The sequence below is a fragment of the Terrapene carolina genome, unplaced genomic scaffold (genome assembly GCF_002925995.2).
Source record: "Terrapene carolina triunguis isolate 2854851 unplaced genomic scaffold, T_m_triunguis-2.0 Scaffold48, whole genome shotgun sequence".
In the NCBI taxonomy this organism is placed as follows: domain Eukaryota; kingdom Metazoa; phylum Chordata; order Testudines; family Emydidae; genus Terrapene; species Terrapene triunguis.
In genome coordinates this window covers 1625966-1646091 of record NW_020664399.1, presented here as the reverse complement: position 1 = coordinate 1646091, position 20126 = coordinate 1625966, and the positions used below count along the sequence as shown (strand labels likewise).

General features: G+C 40.0%; 1 protein-coding gene across 1 annotated transcript in view; it reads left to right on the top strand.

Moving 5' to 3' along the window:
- The window catches only part of MYO10 (myosin X), a 233817-nt gene that overhangs the window by 36701 nt on the left and 176990 nt on the right, over positions 1 to 20126 (top strand). The window contains exon 2 of the mRNA XM_024209996.1: positions 11376 to 11474. Coding sequence (XP_024065764.1) covers positions 11376 to 11474 — 99 coding nt within the window. The remainder of the gene's footprint in view (positions 1 to 11375; positions 11475 to 20126) is intronic.

Here is a 20126-nt window from a genome sequence, read left to right as displayed (position 1 = left end):
GCAACTTCAGTTACGTGAATACTGTAGCTGAAGTTGCTTATTTTAGGTCGACTTACCTGTCTGTGAGGACGGGGGAAAGTCGACCGCTGCCGTCGACTCCGCTGCCGCCTCTTGCCGCGGTGGATTTCTGGAGTCGACGGCAGAGCTATCAGGGATCGATTTTATCGCGTCTTCACTAAACGCGATAAGTCGATCCCAGAACATCGATTGCCTGCCGCCAGACCCTCCGGTAAGTGTAGATGTACCCAAAGAGACTGTGAGACGGGAGGAGTAGAGGAGTAGGGTTGGAGCAAACAGCCAGTCAGCACAGCACAGAGCAGAGACAGAGAACAGACTCTCTAGCTTTGACAGGAATGTCCAAAGGTCACAGCTTTGGCTGCTTCTGGTCCTTCCAGTGTTAGCAGAATCAGGGTCATAAACTGTTAGCTGAATCTGGTCCAGAATTTAAAATTGATAAAAGCTAGGATGATAGAAATATTTCTACAGAGTGTTTGTTTGTTTTTTCTTTAAATTCCAGTGAAAACTTTTTTTAAAAATCCATTCCGTGCAGTGTTTGAAACCCAAACATTGCAATGCCCAGACTCTGAAAGTGAAACTATAAACAGAAGTGAAACTGGCTTAATGATTATTCTTTGTTCAAGGTGAAAGCGGCAATAAGCAAAATAAATATAAATATGACTTAAATAGTGACAAGTAAATTGGAATTTTAAAATTCTTCCACTTTTTCAGTAATCTGCGGTGTTATTAGTAATATAAATAAAACAAATATTTGCTGACCATGTTCAACACTATCCCCTTATTTTTATTAGATCGGGGAATACAGTATTTCTAATCCAAAGTGCTCAGAAGTCAGGAGCCAAACAATCCTGAGATTGAGTGATTTTAAAAATCAGGAGACTTTTTAAAATTTGAGTTCTTTTTATTTGCCTTTAGCCTTTAGGGTTCACATTTTCAAGTTTATTCTCTGCAGCCATGAGGGATATATATATATATATTAATTAACGCTGAGATTCTCATATAATCAGATGTTTCCAGGAGCTGGGACTTTAACGAAAACACCAAATATTGTGAACCTTGCAGTAAAATCATGAAAACTGGCAATATTGGGAATAGGAAGTGAATCAGTCCTCAAGAGCCTTATTTGATGTTCGTGATTGGCAGAGGTGGAGCTGTGGCTTTCTTACCCTGGGAATACAAGTAACTCCTCACTTAAAGTCGTCCCAGTTAACGTTGTTTCATTGTTACGTTGCTGATCAATTAGAGAACATGCTCGTTTAAAGTTGCGCAATGCTCCCTTCTAATGTCGTTTGGCAGCTGTCTGCTTTGTCTACTGCTTGCAGGAAGAGCAGCCCCTTGCAGCTAGCTGGTGGGGCTTGGAACCAGGGTGGACTGGCAGCCCCCTATCAGCTCCCCGTTCCCCTAAATTCCCTGTGCGGCAGCCGCCCAGCAGGCTATCAATTGCTGGCAGTTCAGCTGTCCCTCCCCCCACTGCCATGTGCTGCTCCTGCCCTCTGCCTTGGAGCTGCTCCCTGGAGCCTCCTGCTTGCTATGCGGGGGGGGGGGGGGGGGGAGAAGGAAGGGGGGCTAATGTCAGGTGTCCCCCTGCTCCTGCACCCGGCTTACCCCATCTTCCATAGAGCGGGGGGACACACGACAGGGCTCAGGATGGAGGGAGCTTCCTGGCAGCAGCTGCCGTCTCAGCTTGCTGATCTACTTAAAAAGTCAGTGTACTTATAGTGGGGTCAGCGTACTTAAAGGAGCAATGCGCATCTTTCTCACACACACACAATGTGTGTCTCTGTCTGCCATGCTGTCTCCCCTCCCTGCATTCGTGCTGCCTTGTAGAGTGTGAGGCTACATCAGAGGTCAGCAACCTTTCAGAAGTGGTGTGCTGAGTCTTCATTTATTCACTCTAATTTAAGGTTTCGTGTGCCAGTAATACATTTTAACGTTTTTAGAAGGTCTTTTTCTATAAGTCTATAATATATAACTAAACTATTGTATGTAAAGTAAATAAGGTTTTTAAAATATTTAAGAAGCTTCATTTAAAATTAAATTAAAACGCAGAGACCCCCGGACCAGTGGCCAGGACCCAGGCAGTGTGAGTGCCACTGAAAATCAGCTCGCGTGCCGCCTTCGGCACACATGCCATAGGTTGCCTACCCCTGGGCTACATTAACAACGAGTTAACCCTTGAGGGCTCAGCCAATTGCTAGTTAATCATTTAGCAGTAAGGCATTCCCTGGGAAATATCCCACCCTCTGACGACTTCACCTCAACCAAGCTTCACAATCATCAACAGTATTAAATTGTTTGTTTAAAACTTATACTGTGTGTGTGTGTATGTGTGTGTGTATATATATATAGTCTGGTGAAAAAAATGTCCCTGGAACCTAACCCCCACATTTATATTAATTCTTATGGGGAAATTGGTTTCACTTAAAGTCGCATTTTTCAAGAACATAACTACAACGTTAAGTGAGGAGTTACTGTACTGTTTTGAATGTGCCTGTCATTTTGTGCAATCTTCTCTATATGAAAAACAAAATGCTTGCTCTTCAGAAGTATCTCATTGAGCCAAGTAGATGAGGGACAAACTTCACCAGAGTCGGGGAACAGTCTTGTCTCACACCTCTGCTTTCAGATCCAGCACTGACATTGCGTATTTTAGTGTTAGAGCTTCTTTCACACAAGCAAATCTTAGTCTGATACACTCCACATACTAAAAAAAATAGGATGACTGGCAAAAAGTAGTTAAGTAACAGAGGATTTAGCTACATGACAAATTTACGCCATTGTAACCTAAGAGGTGAATTAAGCTAAACGGACAAAGACTCTTAATTCAAAATAAATGTGTCCATACAGACATTTGTACTGGTTTAACTAAACTGGTTTAAAAATTGATTTTAAGTTGAACCAGTGCAACTTCCCTGTGTAGACAAGGCATAATGGTGGTTGTGTAGTGTAATTACAACCTGCAAAAAGTACAGTACGATGTGGCTGTGGGGTATTATGTTTTATTCTGAAAAGTGAACAGTAGAGTATATCTTATTCAACAGAAAAACGTTCAGAAATGGATGCAATCATTGGTGTGATGAGCTGGAAAAATGTGCATCTTCCTAAGTAAATGGCAACTGCTTCCCACCCAAGTCTGAAAGGAAGAAAATTATTTTACTGTTAAATCAATTTAAAATAATTGGATTAAAGCTGTTTGACCCTTGCCTTACTCTGCAAGTAAAGAATTTAAAAATTAGATGTATCCCTTTCAAATTGAAAAATTGTTTTTGCAGAGGAATCTGCACAAGCCTAATAAACAGTTAGCAAAAAACATATTTATCATGGTTGGTCTCGAACTGAACCATGGACTTTGCTAGTGAGTTCTTCCTTTCATATGTTGCTTGAGGCATGCATGCCACACAGTACTCATGAGTCAGCTACAATTCCCTTTGTTGTGTGTTCTTTTCTAATCAGCCAGGTGGCAAGCAGAAGAAAAAAACAACTTGGATGCTAGGACATGCTCCAGGTTCCTTGTGAAAAGGGTTTAAATACTCTTCTCTAGATTGCCAGGTTGCTAAAAGTTAAGTAACCTAGAATGTTTTAAGAGGAAGATTTCTGAGTTAAAAAACAACAACAACAACTAAGCAGAGTGTTACTGCAAAGCACCAGTGCACAGCTAGTGTAGAGGAAAATATTTGTGCATTAATCTAGCTCCTGGGCTACCAAAGTTGTCTGGGCAGAAATCTAAATGTAAGGAGAGGGTGGGAATACTAGAAGATGAGAAACTTGATAATTGTCACATTTTAGAATTCTTTCTCCAGTCAGTCCATCTTCATTTATGACCTTGTCCGCTGTCATAAGCTAAGATTGGGCAAGTCTGACCAGCTTTTGAACTGGAGACCACCAAACTGCTGAGGTGCTGCATGCACTGTTCACTCTGAATCCCAGCACAGTGCTAGAAGGCTCCTTGTTGTTTTTGCTGTTGAAGTTGCTCTCTTTGGATGGGATGTAAAACCATGCTCCTGACCGTTTGTGTCGATTGAAGGTACCCAGGGTATCAGGAGTTAGGGGAGTTAAATCCAGTGTCTTGGCCCTATTCCCACTTGTTTGGGCAATTACATTGGGCTAAATACATCCCTTCTGTAACTCCATTGATTTCAGCAACGTTATCTTAAGGGGTGAATGTGGATCTTCCCCTTGCCTTCTGCACCTTCATTTAGGGCTGGTCTACACTGCCGCGCTAGTTCGGCGGCTGGGGATCGAAGTTCCGAGTTCGATTTATCGCGTCTGGTCTGGACGCAATAAATCGAACCAGGAAGTGATCCCCGTCGACTGCGGTACTCCAGCTCAACGAGAGGAGTACCGCGGAGTCGACGGGGAGCCTGCCTGCCGCGTGTGGACCGCGTCTGAACCGCGGTAAGTTCAAAGTAAGGTATGTCGAATTCAGCTACGTTATTCACGTAGCTGAATTTGCGTACCTTACTTCGACTTGGGGGGTAAGTGTAGACCAAGCCTTAGACAGATTATTTTTCTGTTCTTCCTGTCCTAAACTACTGTGTAGTTTTGCTGGTTCTGTTAAGTAACTGCCATGTTCCACTTGGAAGATGAATGTAGTGTGTGTGTGCATATGTGTGTATAGATTGTCAAAGACTTTGAGATTCCTCTAGATAAAAGGTTCTGGAAGGTAGTTAATCAATTAAAACTAATACATGGGGGAAGGGGAGAAGGTTCAAAAGTGCTCAGTGTTGGCCTAATCTTGTTCCGTTTGGATTCAATGGTAAAACTCCCTTTAAAATCAATGAAAAAAGAGTTAGGGCAATACTGAGTGCTTTTGGAAATCCCACCCCAAGAGAGTAATATTTATCTATTTATCCTTTATTTCAGTACTTTAGACTTATAAGAAAAAGTCTCCAGACTTATGCAGCGATTCCAGCCCAGCTGTGACTGATGCTGTTAGGGGACTCGATCAGTATGTGCTACTGCAGCCGTGATTCTGCAGTATACAAAGGGTGTTCTTTACTGTTAGAAACAATCATAATTTTGGGAATTAGTCTAAATTTAAATAACATTTGTGACTCTTTAAAAATTAATCATTTTGGTTGTATTAAAGTATAATGTTAGTTCTACAGTGTCAACAATATGACACTATAGTTGCTATATCATCAGCTGAAGGATTTTCTTTCTACCTTATCTGTTATGATGGCGTAACTAAAGTAGCCAACATATAGGTGAACTAATATTGCCTGGTGGTCTCCAGTCTCCTGGAGTTGATGTTCACTTCTGAAATCCATTAATCAAGGAAATTGTGTGTGGCCATAGAAAAACATCCACCAGTAATAGGTGTGTTGAAACCAACCAAAACTGGTGTGTAACACTTGCCTGTGTGTGTGTGTGTGTGTGTGTGTAATATATATTTCCATGAACAGTTAGGTTCTGTTTATGAAGGGAATTCATTGCCAATAAAGAATGAGAGAATAAATGGGGTCTCGGGAATGGGGTCCTGGTCCAAAACTAGGGCTCCTCCGCACTACAATAATACAAACAATAATAGTATAACTATGTCCCTAACTTTAAGTGTGTGAGTAGTTCCTTTGAGCTTGAAGTTCTTAAAGTACCTTACTAGCTCAGGGCCTATGTGAGGTTTTCCTATGAAAGGAAGTCACGCTATTTTGTCTCCTTTCAGTGTCTTCACAGACATATTGAGTTCTCCTTGCCCCACCTGCCAAATGTCAGTGAAATATTGTTAGTAGAAAGGTAATGCATATTGTGCACTAGGGTCAGTGGATTTTTCCAGAACTGAAATTCTGGAATAGTCATTTATTTTCCTGTGGTAGGTTGCATGGTGCTGCTGAAATAGTAGCTCAGATTTTAAATAAATAACATTGATTTAATACTGCAACTTGCATAAAAGTGCAAATTCTTCCTGTGCTTTTATCAGCAAAGTGATTCAGGAAACGTAAACTAGGAAAATCAGTACTACTAGGAAGGAAACATGGAGCAGACAAAATGGCTAGAGATACTAAAAGTGGCATAAAATACATAAAGCACAATGTAAACAAATTGTAAAAAATGTCCACTAAATTTGGTTGCCCTGTTCTTGGGTATCTAGCCTGACATATACATGGAAGCTTGATTTTTAGAAAAGCTGAGCACCCACAACTTGAATTTGAAGTCAGTGGGAGCTAAGAATATTTGGCATGTGAAATCCTGGTCCCATTGAACTCAGTGGAAACTTTGCCACTGACTTTCAGCGAGGCCAAGGTTTCACCCAGCATCTCCTCAAATCTGACCCCCTAGATGTCTCAAGTTGGACATCCAAAATGGAGACACCCAGAATTGGAGGTCTCTTCTGGAAATGTATCTCTTTCTTGTTAACCAGAGCAACCTACTTTATTAGGTTAGCACTGTTGGGGGGAAGGGGAGGGGGAAGACCTGTTAAATTATCTTTCTTTGAAATGTTACAAAGTCTGTAATTTCTGGCTGGAAAACTCCTCAAGTTGTAACTCCTCCACTGGTCTGAGTGTGAGGTGGTAGTCAGGAAGAATGGAAGGCAAACATGGTTTCTTGGGCAGGATTTTTTTGTTTATTCTTAAAAAAAAAAAAAAAAAAAGTTGTAACTTGACCCAATCAAAGTTGCATAATTTCTCTCTCTCAGACTTAGCATTTATAGCCAAGTTGTTGTATGGTGCATAAGCTAGAAATCTCTGTATGCCTCTGACATGTATGACTGCTCCATTTCCCTTGCCAAGCATGAAAACAAAAACACTTAGGCTGATTAGTGAATATAGCTTAAAGTATATTCATCACTAGCCTAAATTTAAAGCAGCTTGAAAATATAGTGTCAATAAATCAACTGTAATTAACATTGTAAACATGTAAATAAATGGCATTTGACGTGGATCCAAAAACAATTACTATATTGTATGTTATATGTATAACATTTTAATTACTGTGTAAACAAAACATTGTAATAGTGTCATTATATAGACTCTCAGTAGGTCACATACGTGTTGTTTTCCACAGGTAGCCTGTATGCTCACAATTGTCCATTCTTTGAACAATTAACTTTGGACTTTGCTGGCTTTGCAGAAGGTTGGTCTGTCCATTAGTAAATTCAGATACGGTGTTTGGCTAATTTTGTGATTTGTAGAACATATATTTCCCATACAAAGAAAATAAGAGCTGGAATTTTTATCCTGACAGCACATAAGTAAGAAAGTATGGGCCATATTTATATTCCATAGTAAAATATGCTAGATAATCCGCACCCTGAACCTCTTAAAGAAAGTGATCTGCAGATGTGCAATTTACAAACCAAGAGGTAAAACCAATAATAAAAGCTATTTTGGAAATGACTGTGGTCTAAGTGACTAAGTATGAAATCTTATTGGTAATAGGCCTCTTTTTTTTTTCTTTTTTCTTGGCACTCTGGGGAAATGTATTTGCTGGTTATAGAAATGATTGTGATGGCCCTCTTCTATGAATGCTATTCTAAACATTTTTATAGTCTCATTTAACTGAAATAAAAAAGCATTAGGCTCTAATCCAGTGAGTAGTATCTGTAACACAAATGTATGTTTTCATGGCTTTATTTGTCCTGTTTATTTTGCCATGGAATAACAGACTGGCAGTATGTCAAATTGCATATTAGGGAGCTTTATAGTAACAAAGTTATCAGTTGTTTTTCATCTAAAAATAAGTTTGGAACAATGAGCGATAGATAGCATGTGCATTCACCAGATCCCTTCCTCATATGAGCCAGTTGTTTGAATACCAACATGAGGCTGGCCAATAGCATGCGATGCTGATATCCCAACCGATACAAAAAAGAAATGGGCAGTTTCTAGTTATCAGCATTTATTCATAACTGTCCAAAAGACCTTTGGAATAAAGCAGTTTGTATTTCTGCTTTTTTCCTCCTTCAGGGGAAAATGTTGCTTGTATGGACATGCACAAAAACCCTTCACTTCAACCGGTGGTAGTTTCTTTCTCTCATCAAAGTGAAGTGAGCACCCATGGTCTTGAAATTGTTCTTATGAATGGAGTTGCCAAAGATATTGACCGACACCAAACTACTGTTCCCCAGTCCCATCTAAAAATGATGCAAACCTAAGAAGGGGAAAATTTCATTATGATTAAAAAGTTCAAGTGAAAATGTACCTAAAGATTTTAAATGGAGCTTACCTTTGGTAAGATTTATTTAAAAAGCTCTTGATTCTGAGGTGTGAAGAGGTGTCTGTTTTCTAACCTAATTTAGTCCAGTGAGATTTCTGTGTCGCTACCCAGTACACGTCATGGGCTATTGTACAAGGTCTAAACCAGGGGTACTCAACCTGGGGATGGGGGGGATCAAGACACATGCCCTTGGGATCACAAACTAGTTTCAGAAGGTTGGGTACATCCGCCTTTTCTTTATGGCTAGATGTAAATGGTGTACGTATGTCCAGAACTTTTTTTTTTTAATTTCTGTTTTAACATGGGGGCATGGGATGGAAAATTTTGAGAAATACTTATCCTGAATAAACAAAACAGAGGTGCTGCATCCTAAAGCATATAAGTCAGTTGCACTTAGTAAATGATTTTAAATGCATATGAATGGGTTACAACAAATTGACAAGAGGTATCTTTATTTTTCACACCTTTTAAATCTGATTCCAAGCCATTACTTGCTGTGTGTGCCAAATTTTGCCTTGTAATCCAGAAATATTCACAATGGGCAATTTAAATGACAGGCTGAAATTTTCCTCTTTCCCTTATGAGAAAACGATTTGAACACAGAAGTAAATGAGTATACATGTGGGTAAATATTTGTTTTGGCAAACCTTGCAGGTTTGTGTTTGTAAGTCAGACAGTATCCTTACAGAGGAAATGACAAATCCTGCAAAAGTGCATGGTCCTGATTCACCATGGTGCATTACTCCAACTGTACATGGGCGTGACTCCGGTTGATTTCAGCAGAATCACGCTAACCTAAAACTAGAGTAATGCAATGGTGAATCAGGCTGAACAGTTATATTTATGTAATTTGTGCTCAAACAGCTTCTTTCACAGCAGTGTTCTCAAATCACTTTCCTGACATGAAGCCTCACAACACTCCTGTAACCTAGGTATTATTCTCGCTATACAGAGGGACGAAGCTAAAGCGGAAAGGATAATGATATGCCCAAGGACATGCACGCAGTCAGTTGCGGATGAGTCCATGCTGTCAATTCTAACCTTTACTGTCGCTCTCTGTATATATGTTATGTCTTAGTTATGTACAGATATGGCCAGATTGTGGAATTCATTCACTGGGGTACTACTAAATCACACATTACCACAGGGGAAACTTCAGGAGTCTGTCTGTGTTGGGAGGCATAATCCGTCCCAGAGTTTTAGCCCGTGCAGGGGAAATATGTTTACTGCCCCGTCCTTCAGGGAGTATGCTCCTTTCTTTGTGATGGCCAGTTTGCAGGCCCAGCATTGTTCCTGGGAAAAGGTTTATGGACCTTTCTTGCTCCCCTTGTAGTAGTTTGGACCCCTGGTGACAGAGAGAGAAAAGTCCCTTTAGTTGAGTGGGTAAAGAGACTGCAATTATAAATGGCCTATAGTGGGAAAGACACTTAGTGCTCTTCTTTTTCCAGTGTCCTTGCACAGGGGCCAGCATAATCCAGGTCTGTGCGTATGTCTACTCTGGCTTTGCGTACATGCAGTTTAAAGCAAACAAAAGTGAATGTTAAAACGCCACTTAGTGAATTGGAGAAAACAGCCATGCGTCCTAGGCAGCAGCTGTCTGCTAATAACTGAATTGCCTGAGCTGACAAGCAGCTGCAAGTGTCAGTTTTATCTTTTGAGCTACTGCTGTCTTCATATCACACTGTCAACAGCGAAGACTGTTTCGATCCAAAGGGTATAGATCTGTATGAAAACAATAAGCATGTATCTGAGCAAGCACGGGCTGGCTTTGTGGGGTAGTTGTGTTGGCAGAACCTGTTCTTACTGATGGTGATGAATGTATTTATAGCAATAATGTGTCAGTAGTTAACATAAAAAGGCCTTTGTCCTTTGCATTTGGAGTGCTCCCATTTGTAGTAATGATGAGAAATATTGCTCAATGACAAGCCTGTTTTCTTGTAAGTTGTGTCATCACTCTTGAATCAGAATGAGCATGACACTGATCTATAGGAGAAAAATAACTTTTGTGGGAATACTTTGTACAGACACTTTTTTTACTTACCTTGTCGTTGGCTCTTACAGAAATGTTAACAGTGGGAGAAAATCCTAAGATAAATGACTATTGTGCTGCAGTACTAAAGTGGGATAGATCTAAATGTTATGCAAACCACATGACTTTCAAGCGTCCAGAAACATGGCTGTTCTCAAAGAGGAATAAACCTACCATCCTCCCCTGAAAAGGCAAAATAGAATGTGCTCCCAAGTCATCATCTTAGGGCCTGATCCTGCCAGGGCTAAACATACTTGAGCACTTAATTCCTTGTAGGAGATACCCATAGGGTTGGGCTGTTATACAGCTTTAGGGCCTGATCCAAAGCTCATTGAAGTTGGTGGGAGTCTTTCCATTGTCTTCAGTGAGGTTTGGGTTAGATCTTTAACAATCACTTAGGGCTTGTCTACACTTGAAATGCAACAGCAGCACAGCTTTGCTGCAGCAGCTGAGACACTGCCTTCACCAACGGGAGAGCTTCTCCGTTGGCCTAAGCAATCCACCTCCCCAAGAGATGGTAGCTAGGTCAACAGAAATGTTCTTCTGGCAACATAGCGCTGTCTATGTTGAGTGGGGTTATGTCAACCCAGGTTCGTCACTCAAGGGTGTAGTTTTTCACATCCCTGAGCCACATAGCTGAATCAACCTAACTTTTTAGTGTAGACCAGCCCCCTCCCCTCCCCCCATCCTTTGTCACACCCCTTTCCCAGTCCCCCAATGTAAGGAGAGATTCTGAAATGTCTAAAATATAGTTGACTTAAAGGGTGTGGAAGAGCAGTGCCTTCAGGAAAGGTAGAAAATAAAAGCACAGTGGGGTTGCCAGCTCTGGGAAAACCCTTAACTTGGGCTGTAAACTTAAAAACCACTTTGATGTAACTTCGTGTATGTTAATCCATAAGGCGTATGACTCAGTGATTTGGCTCCAGCTAGTTTTGCTGACAAGAAAGAGAGCATTGTAGTCTAAATATCCCACAATTACTGTTTGAGTAGAAATTGTCAAATATTCACTGGGAAATGATCTTGTTCCATTCTCTTACTTGCCTACTTGGACCAGACCTTTGCTTTGTCTCTTGTTTGGCAAATGTTTCGAAGAAAAATATTTCAATTGAATAGTTTGTGTTTGTTGCCAATGTACACCCACCTCCTAAAGTCTGAACTTATTTGTTTGTTATAGGGATCACGGGTCTGGTTGCGAGAAAATGGTCAGCATTATCCAAGCACTGTACATTCCTGCGCAGAGGGAGTTGTTGTATTCAGGACAGATTATGGTCAGGTAAGATGCTACTGGTAATCTTTTCTATCACTGTTTAGAAAATAAAGAAGACACCCTATGTTTAAAAAAATATATATTATACAGGGTTAAGACGGCTGATGAACTTTGGGGAATTTGGATATAAAAATGTTGCTGTTTTTAATAGATCTTCCAGTTGTATTGCTGGTGGTTTGGTGTAACTATGTTGGACAAAGCTGAAGAAACATTGTCAACATTTGTGAGGTTTAAAACTTGATCTTCTTCGCAGAAACAAAAATCCAATCCTTATTGACACCAGTTGGAAACTCTGATCTCATACGAGCCATACATTGGTGATCCACAATTCATCTGATACCTATCCTTTAATTCTGCCTGTCCCCACTGCATCTTACCCTGTTTCATCCATTGACAGAGATCAAGCTCCAATTGTATATTCTCCAATCCTACAGCAGGTGAACGCAGAGAATCAGATTTTTGTAAGAGTAGTCAGAATCCCTCAGAAAACATCTTTGCCTTAGCCTGATACTAAAAAGTAACAGTAATAAAACCAAAATGTGTGCTATCGTAAGAGAGAACCCTTTATATTTTGGCTTGTTTATATTGGGGGACATGTTAAGTTGGGTGTCGAGTGTAGCTAAAGCTTTAAATTTCAAGCTCTTGCATGTTCCTCCTTTACTCTCCATTCTTCTGTACCAGTTTGAGATGTTGGATGTCGTTCTACCCACTCTGCAGGTGGAAACATCACATGAGTTCATTCCAGTTTGTCCAGTGAATTTTTCAAGTTATTTAGGTTTGACTGTTCCTGTTCGATCCATTTGTGTAATGTTGATCCATACCACTTTCCAGTCCTTCTGAAATGTTAAGACTAGATCATCAGTTGGTGTAAAATCGGTCACTTTACAAGGACTGATAATCTAATCAGAGAAATGGAAAGACAGGTCACGTTAAAGCACTGTAACTTTATTTGTGTTTACAGAATAAATTGATTGCATGTACATCATGTGTACATATGACACGTATATTTATTTTTAAAATAAAATGCAGGCTGAGTCTGGTACTAGCTGTCTGGTTTAATCACAAACCCTACCCAGCTTCTAAAAAGAACAGCCCAAATTTTCAGTCTTTGGTATCTAAAGTTAGGCATCTAACGGAGTACCACAACTCCAGCTGGAGGTAATGGAAGCTGCTGGTGCTTGGCACCTCTGAGCCAGTTTTAATTAGTTGTTCTAAAAAGGAATTAGGTGACTGACTTTGACCCCCACAATGAAAAATGTGCCCAGTAGTTATTATGTGAGTATGAACAACTCTTGTGTACACATAATATCTGAAATGTAGTGTTGCTCTCTTTTCAGCATGTACATACTAAAAGGCTGAACTGCACAGGACTTGAAGCAGAGTTCATGCTGTTACCTTTGTAAAATGTGAATGATTCCATTTCCTGAGGGACCCCTTACTTGATAGTAAATGGCACCTTCAGTGTTTTAACAGACACTATTATTTACAGTAGGGTGAAACATAAGATGTTGGCAACAACCTGCGGAACCATTAAGTAACATTTAATATAAATAAAACAGCCTACAACTTGGTTGGCTAGCATATTTTTAGTGGGACAAAGCAACTTTTAGTGGGACACTGAGTAATCCTGGTGTTTTTAGAAGAATGCTTTGGGGTTTAGCAGCACCACACTGGTTGACATTAAGGATGTTGCACAAGTAAATTCTCTTGCGCCTATTTGAAAGTTTCCCCTTGATGCGTTAACCACTTGTGTGCTGTGTAATGTAACAAATATATGGCTTAAAACAGTTTACCAGTGTTGCCTGTCATACAGTACCTGGCAGTCACCTTTGAAGTGCTGACAATCCAATGAGACGCTAGAACTTTAAAGGAATATTGCTGCATGGGAAGTCACATGGGTGTAGGGCTGAGATTTTCAACAGAGCTTATGTCCAATTGAAATTTTATGAGTTTGATAACTAATTCCTGGGCTCTTTAGGAAATTCCAAGCATGACACTTATGTCTATTGATTATGGAAGTGTTATGATCTTTACTGAGCGCAGAACTATGTTTGACCCCATATCTGCTGCCAGAACTTGCAGGTATTGCCACACTCTGTTTTCAATTGTACATTCAGTCACTTGAGTGGAATGTGAAGATGTAATCAGGGAAACATTAGGAAGACATGTTTCCTGGGGTTGCTCTTGCACCCTTGTTCATTCAAGAGACTCATGTTATCTTAACTTTAGCATGCTCAACATGGGAATCTTTTTCTGTTTGGACTTGAGATCATTGTCACTTTATATTACTGCAATGGGCAATTTGCTATAGCTAAGGAGAAGACAGTGTTTAATTTTTCTTCTTTCTTTCTTTCCATACTATTCTGAGCACTGGAAACTTATTTTTTAGATGACTCTATGGCACTTAATTGTTCTTTGAAAGAATGCTAGCCGAAGTGAATGCTGCTGAATACAAACTCTTTTGCGCAGTGTTTGATATGACATTAAGATGACAGTAAATTACACATCAGGAGCCCTCATGGAAAATGCAGTGCACCACTGTTTCTTGAACAGGAAAAATTCAGATAGCATTAAATTAGTCATTTAAAATAAGGCTGTTTGATTTATTATGATTGAAATACTGTGGTAGCATCACCCTGCTGCTGCTGTGGTACTTTGTGCATATGCATGGAGACAGTTTGAAACTAGTAGCAGCTGGTAGCTTAACTGTAATATGTGGTCCTGGCCATCCCCAAGCATTTGCATCTGCCCACCCAGTTATTCCAGGTCCACTTTTGGGGACTCCCCTTTTATCACCCTCTTCTCTCTCTCAATTCTTGGTGGAAAGAAAAGAGAGAGTGTGTTGCTTCTTCATGTTGCACTGAAATCAGCTGGTGGATGAACTTCCAAAGTGGTTTGAAGACTAGGTTGAAGCAGAGATTTATCTGTCCTGTCTAGAATGAGCTAAAAATTGTGATGAGTGGCAGTTCTAAATTTTATCCTCTTTTCTTTATGAGCTTCTATGGGATCTGGGTGCCTTCCAGAGTGGGAGAAACTTCACTGTGATTGTTGTTTTTGTATCAGACTCTTTCCTCTGTTTTGACCTGAGTAATGCTAATGTGTGTGTAGTTGAGGCTGTGCATACTGTTCTGTAAGGTGCATGGAACATCTGTGTATGGTTCTATATAGTGTCTGTGTGTCTCTGTGTGTATTGCACATACAGAGTATGAGACTTATTCTTCCCTTGGATCCCCATCATATTTCAAAGAGTGCATTAAACTTACTGAATCATTTTTATACTTGTGAGTACTTTCACATGCTCTTTTTGGGGGATAAAATTATGATATTTTCTCCTTTTAAAAAGCCTTTATTTAACGATAAAACAGGCATTTCCTCATCTCCACGTTCTATAAATTTTAATGGAGTTGTGTGAGCTTATAAAATACTCAACTGAACGTGAAGTAAAACCCTAAAAGCACTGCTGTCACTGTAAGCTCCACTTGAAATGGGGTGCATTGCACACACTCAATAAAGAGTATGAATGGCTCCATCTATCAAGATGCCACAAGAGACCTCAAGCAGCTGTTGAAGTTAGGAAAGGGTCCATCAATCCTTTTGCACGTCTTCAGATAGTGTGGATTTCACTCTTACTATTATTATTACTTTGTTTTATACACAGTAGTGTCTAAAAGCTCTGCCGAATATTAGGGCCCTATTTTGCGAGAAGCTGTACGTAGCCATAGTATGAAATTAGTCTCTGCCCCAAAGAGCTTAAATCCAAATAGGTAAGTCAAAGGGTGGGATAAAGGTGAACCCAGATCTCTTGAGTCCCCGTTTAGTGCTTTAACCACAAGACCATCCTTCCTGTCCTAATCAAGATCCTTTTCCAGTGCTTACATGTCAAAGGGCTGGTCCAAAAGTGCCCAGAACTTTGTATAAGCTATATAACAGCATACTGGGGATTCAATTTTTAGGCAGCTGTTCTTGTTTGCAGAAGTTTTATATAATGGATTTGAGATGGATAGCTAGCAGTCTTTCTGAACAATCCCATGAAAAATGTAATTTCTGTAACATCCCTTTCCTTTCCCTTCCAGAAGACCTTGCCTGTAAGTTTAACAAGACTTGACACAATGCGGGGGGGGACCTTGTTCTGATATGAAGAAACTTGCACAGAGAGTATAAGCTGAATTGATTGCCACAAACTGATTAGCATCTGTGACATTGAAATTGCAGAATGCTTAATTACATACTCCTTTAGTTGACTGAGAGAAACTTTTAAATCAAAATACATTCTAAATGGAAGCAGCTGAGATATAATATCCCTAAAATGTAGGTTCTTTAAAAACACAGATGGTAAATATCACTAGCAAAGACCTTGTCAGTCAGAACAACTTTCTTTTGAATTTGCTTTACAAAGAAGTAATTCATGGTACAGTATTATGTCAGCAAACAGGACATAGCTTAGTATTCTCGGCCTCAAATAAGAGGCACCTGTAAATGGTTTGGTCTGCGTTTTCTGTACGTTTAACTTAACGTGGCTCTGCTGGAGTATTTATGCACATCAAGAATGGGAAGCTTACATATGTTCTGTGTTAAACACAACTCAAGTATGTTTTCCACAGGGGTTTGCACCTTCCTTTTTTCCTCCTCACTCTGGGGGCTGGGAGAGTTTCTCATGATGAGCTCATTCAGGAAGGTTAGAGCTGGACTTTACTTGAGAATATGCTCAAGGCAGTAATGTTCCTACAGTGAAGTTGCTGTGTGATATATACATCCATCCAACTAGACAACATTTAAATTAATTAAAACAAATCCCCAGTGTTATAACAAGCATCCTGGGTCTTATTTTTGTATAAACACTCTTTCCTATGCCTCATGTCATCTATTCTTGCATCATAATTTAGCCCCTATTCTGCAAACCTGTACTACTGGGTGTAGTATTAATATGATGAGTTGTCCCTTTGGGTCAGATTCTGCCACCTATACTCTGTGTGGCATACTTAACTGTGTAGGTAGACCCACTGAAGTCATTTGAACAAAATTCTTCTTTGCCTTGATGCCTACAAAAAACTTGTGGTTAAGCTGTTTGTGGACAGAGACTATTGTCTATCATGTTGACCAATATTGACTCATTGTTTACCATTACTCTGCCGTTTGCTGGCTCCGTCTGTCTCCTACTGAGATTGTAAGCCCGTTGGGGCAGGGACTGTCTTTTTCTTCTGTGTTTGTACAAAGAGGTCCTGATCTATGACTAGGGTTCCTAGGTGCTATGGTGATAGTACTACTACTAATAATGAATAATTAATAATGATAATACTTAATGAAAATACTGAAGGCAATTGGACTGGCCATCCATAAATGCTATACTCTATGTTAAGAGTTTGTAGACTCATCCCAAAATTCTGAATTCTTCAGATCAGGGATTGTACATTCGTTCGCTTTTTAAAGTGCTATGCCCTCCTATGACACTACATACAAATAAATGCTCAGTAATAATCCCCAAACCATATTTTATTATAACTCCTCAGTTGAACCTGTGTCACTGCTGAAGCATGCTCACCAAAAGTGTCTGTTTTTTAACACTCCCTCATGGTGTTCCTTGCATTTTCAAACTTGCTTAGAAAATATGCAGGGATATTTAGGTGACTTTTTTCTCAAAGCTACTTTTGGAGTTAAACTGCATAAACACTGAATGATTGTCACTTGTAAGGATTTTTCCAGGATGCTTTCAGTTTAAAAAACTCAATAAAATAATTTGCAGGACTATTGGCTTACGCCATTGTAGTTTTACAGCATCTTTCAAATAGCAGATATACACTGTCTATGGGCTAGATTTCAAATTCAGTGGCTTAATTTCAGGAAATTGGATTCCATCTGTCTAAACACTGTAAAGTTAGGACTAATTCTTTAGTTAGTTGATATTGGGCTCTGCTATAATAAATCTGGTAATGATTCTTGGGTATACTTGCAAAACCTACTGCTGCGGTTATTGGGGCCTTGGTTTCCCAGAAGAAAGATAGGGCAATATTGGGGATGGAGGCAGGGAAAGCACTAAAACTCAGATTGTGTTTTTTAGTACCCTGGTTTTATCTTGTGTTGAGTAATGTATAAATCTTTGTGCAGGATGTCAAAGTTCAGTGTCTTTTGCTCCAAGCATCTGTTGACACCCTTGTAAACAGAGCTAATGACAAATGTTAACTGAGCGACTTCTGGAGATGTATACTTGTGTAAAAATGGGTTAGAGCAGGGGTTCTCAAAACCTCATTGCACCGTGACCCCCTTCTGACAACAAAAATTACTATACAACACCGGGGGGTGGGGTGGGGTGGGGGGAGATCAAAGCCTGAGCCCACCTGAGCCCCGCTGCCCCGGGTGGGGTGGGGGGGGGCCCAAAGCCTGCGCCCCACTGCTCCAGGTACAGGGGCCAAAGCTGAAGCCCAGGCAGGGGGCCTGTAACCTGAGCTCCAGCGCCCAGGGCTGAAGCCCTCGAGTTTCGGCTTCAGCCCTGGGTGGTGGGGCTCAGGCTTCAGCCCCAGGCCACAGCAAGTCTAAGCCAGCCCTGGCAACCCCATTAAAATGGAGCCGTGACCCACTTTGGGGTCCTGATCCACAGTTTGAGAACTGCTGGGTTAGAGCATGTCTTACCCCCAGTCAGCAAGTGATTGGCCAGTTTTTGTGCAAATATTGTAATGTTCTAGAAACAGCCTCACAGAGTATAAATGCCAAGTTGGCAATAAGCTTTTTAGGTCATCATTTCTCAGCTTGTGGGTCATGACCCCCAAGGGGTCACCAGAAGTTGTTGGAGTGAAGGGGGCTGTGTGCATAGTCTGTCTCTGGTGCTCCTTTGAGGCAGATTTGTTTAAACCAATTCAGTCCTCAGATGCCAAAAGTACTTCATGGGGACCATTGTGCTGAATGTCATAGTGCCTCCTATCAAGCATGTTGTGAACTGTTGCAAAAGATTCTGGGATCCATTTACCACCTCACTAGTTCACACACCCTATAATTGAAACACAAAAAAGCCTGTCTTTCCACATCAGTACAAAGATTGGATAGAATGCGGTCATGAGGTCTTATGTTACTAAGGCGTTCCTTACTGTTACAAATGTATACTTCAGAACATTTTCTGATATACTAATTCAAGCTAAATACACTTGCAGAATTAACAAAGTATATTTTCTGATGAATGATTCTTGCCTTTTGAGTACTTTGTTTTATTACTTGCTAATTTGCAAAATTCAGTAGTTTGCAACAGGCCTCTTTAGTGTGTGTTGTGGAGGTTCTGGTTTATATAAATGCTAAAAAGAAAAATGAAAACATTCAGCACAGCCATTACTTTAAAGGAAAATGTGATTCCTTTGTTTGCAGTTGAGCTGATATAGCAACTGTCCAGTTATAGCTTTGAAAGGCAAACCACGTGCTCTGTCACTTGCTTTGCACCAAGTGTGATGTTTTTACACACCAATATTAAGTCCTTGAAAGCTTGTTCAGGGCTAATTTAGTCCAAAGCGTTTTTATTTGGCCTTGCTCAAGACTAACCTAGTGTTCAGAAAAACAAGCCTTGCTGTGTTTGTTTATATCAAAGGCTGAGTGGAGACATTGCTACTAAGAAGGAGCAGTATTTTTTTCAATTTGTTCCCTCTACTATGTGCTCATTCCATCATACCCTAATGGGCATTTATTGTAAAATGTGTAAAATATCATCTACTGAGGGATACATTGCCTTTTCTTTTCCAAAGGCACAGTCTCTTGGTATTTGTCCCCTTTCACTCACCAAAACACTACCCTTGATTAGTTGCAGGATGGGAGCATCTGGGAAATAGAGTGTTTAAAATAAAGCTTAAATTAAACAAAGATTATAGGCCAAATTATGCTCTGTTACACCTATGCAACTCCATTAGAGCCACTGGGATTGCAGTTTAGCTCTCTAGTTATAGCAGTGTAGCCACCCTGTATTTAACCCTGCATGGTCAAAAATGGGAGGGTTTGAAAGAGATCAAGCCAAAGAGTTATAAAGCACATGAATAATTCTTAAAAAATAAAAATGACCACCAGGTCAGACAAATTGTTTCTTTTGTTTCTTCAAGGGTAGTGTTCTTGACTTACTGAGCATTATTAGGTACTATTTGTTGTCACTGCTGAAATCCATTCTTTTGGTATTAGTATCGCTGTCATTTTTGGAAAAATGAATGTTTTAGTGCAGTATGAATTAAAACTTTCCTCTCACCACTGTGCAATGCAGAAAGTGGTATTTTTAGTTCCTGTGAGATGTCAGTGAGAGCAGTTAATTTCTGAGACTCCTACATAGGGTACTTTTTTGTCTTCTAGAAATTCTTGACCTACTATGATCCCTATGATCTGTCTTGGCTATGTAAACAGTTAAGATGTCAGTCTTTTCAGTTGCTTTTTGTAAAGAAAATCTAAACCATCTGTGCTTTTATTATGCCTGCACTAAAGAGAGCAAAACTGCTTTTGTTTTAAGATTAAAGCAGATGTTCACAGACTGCCATTTTAATTTCTTTTGTAAGGGTTACAATACATTTCAGCTGTTCACAAAAAATGGAAAGGAATTCAGGCTACTTTGTTCATAAAAATCGAGTATTGTGATGAGTAAGCTTGTCAATTCAATTTTGTAGCACTGTTTCCAGACTCCTTTGGATGTGGAACTGAGTTTATTGT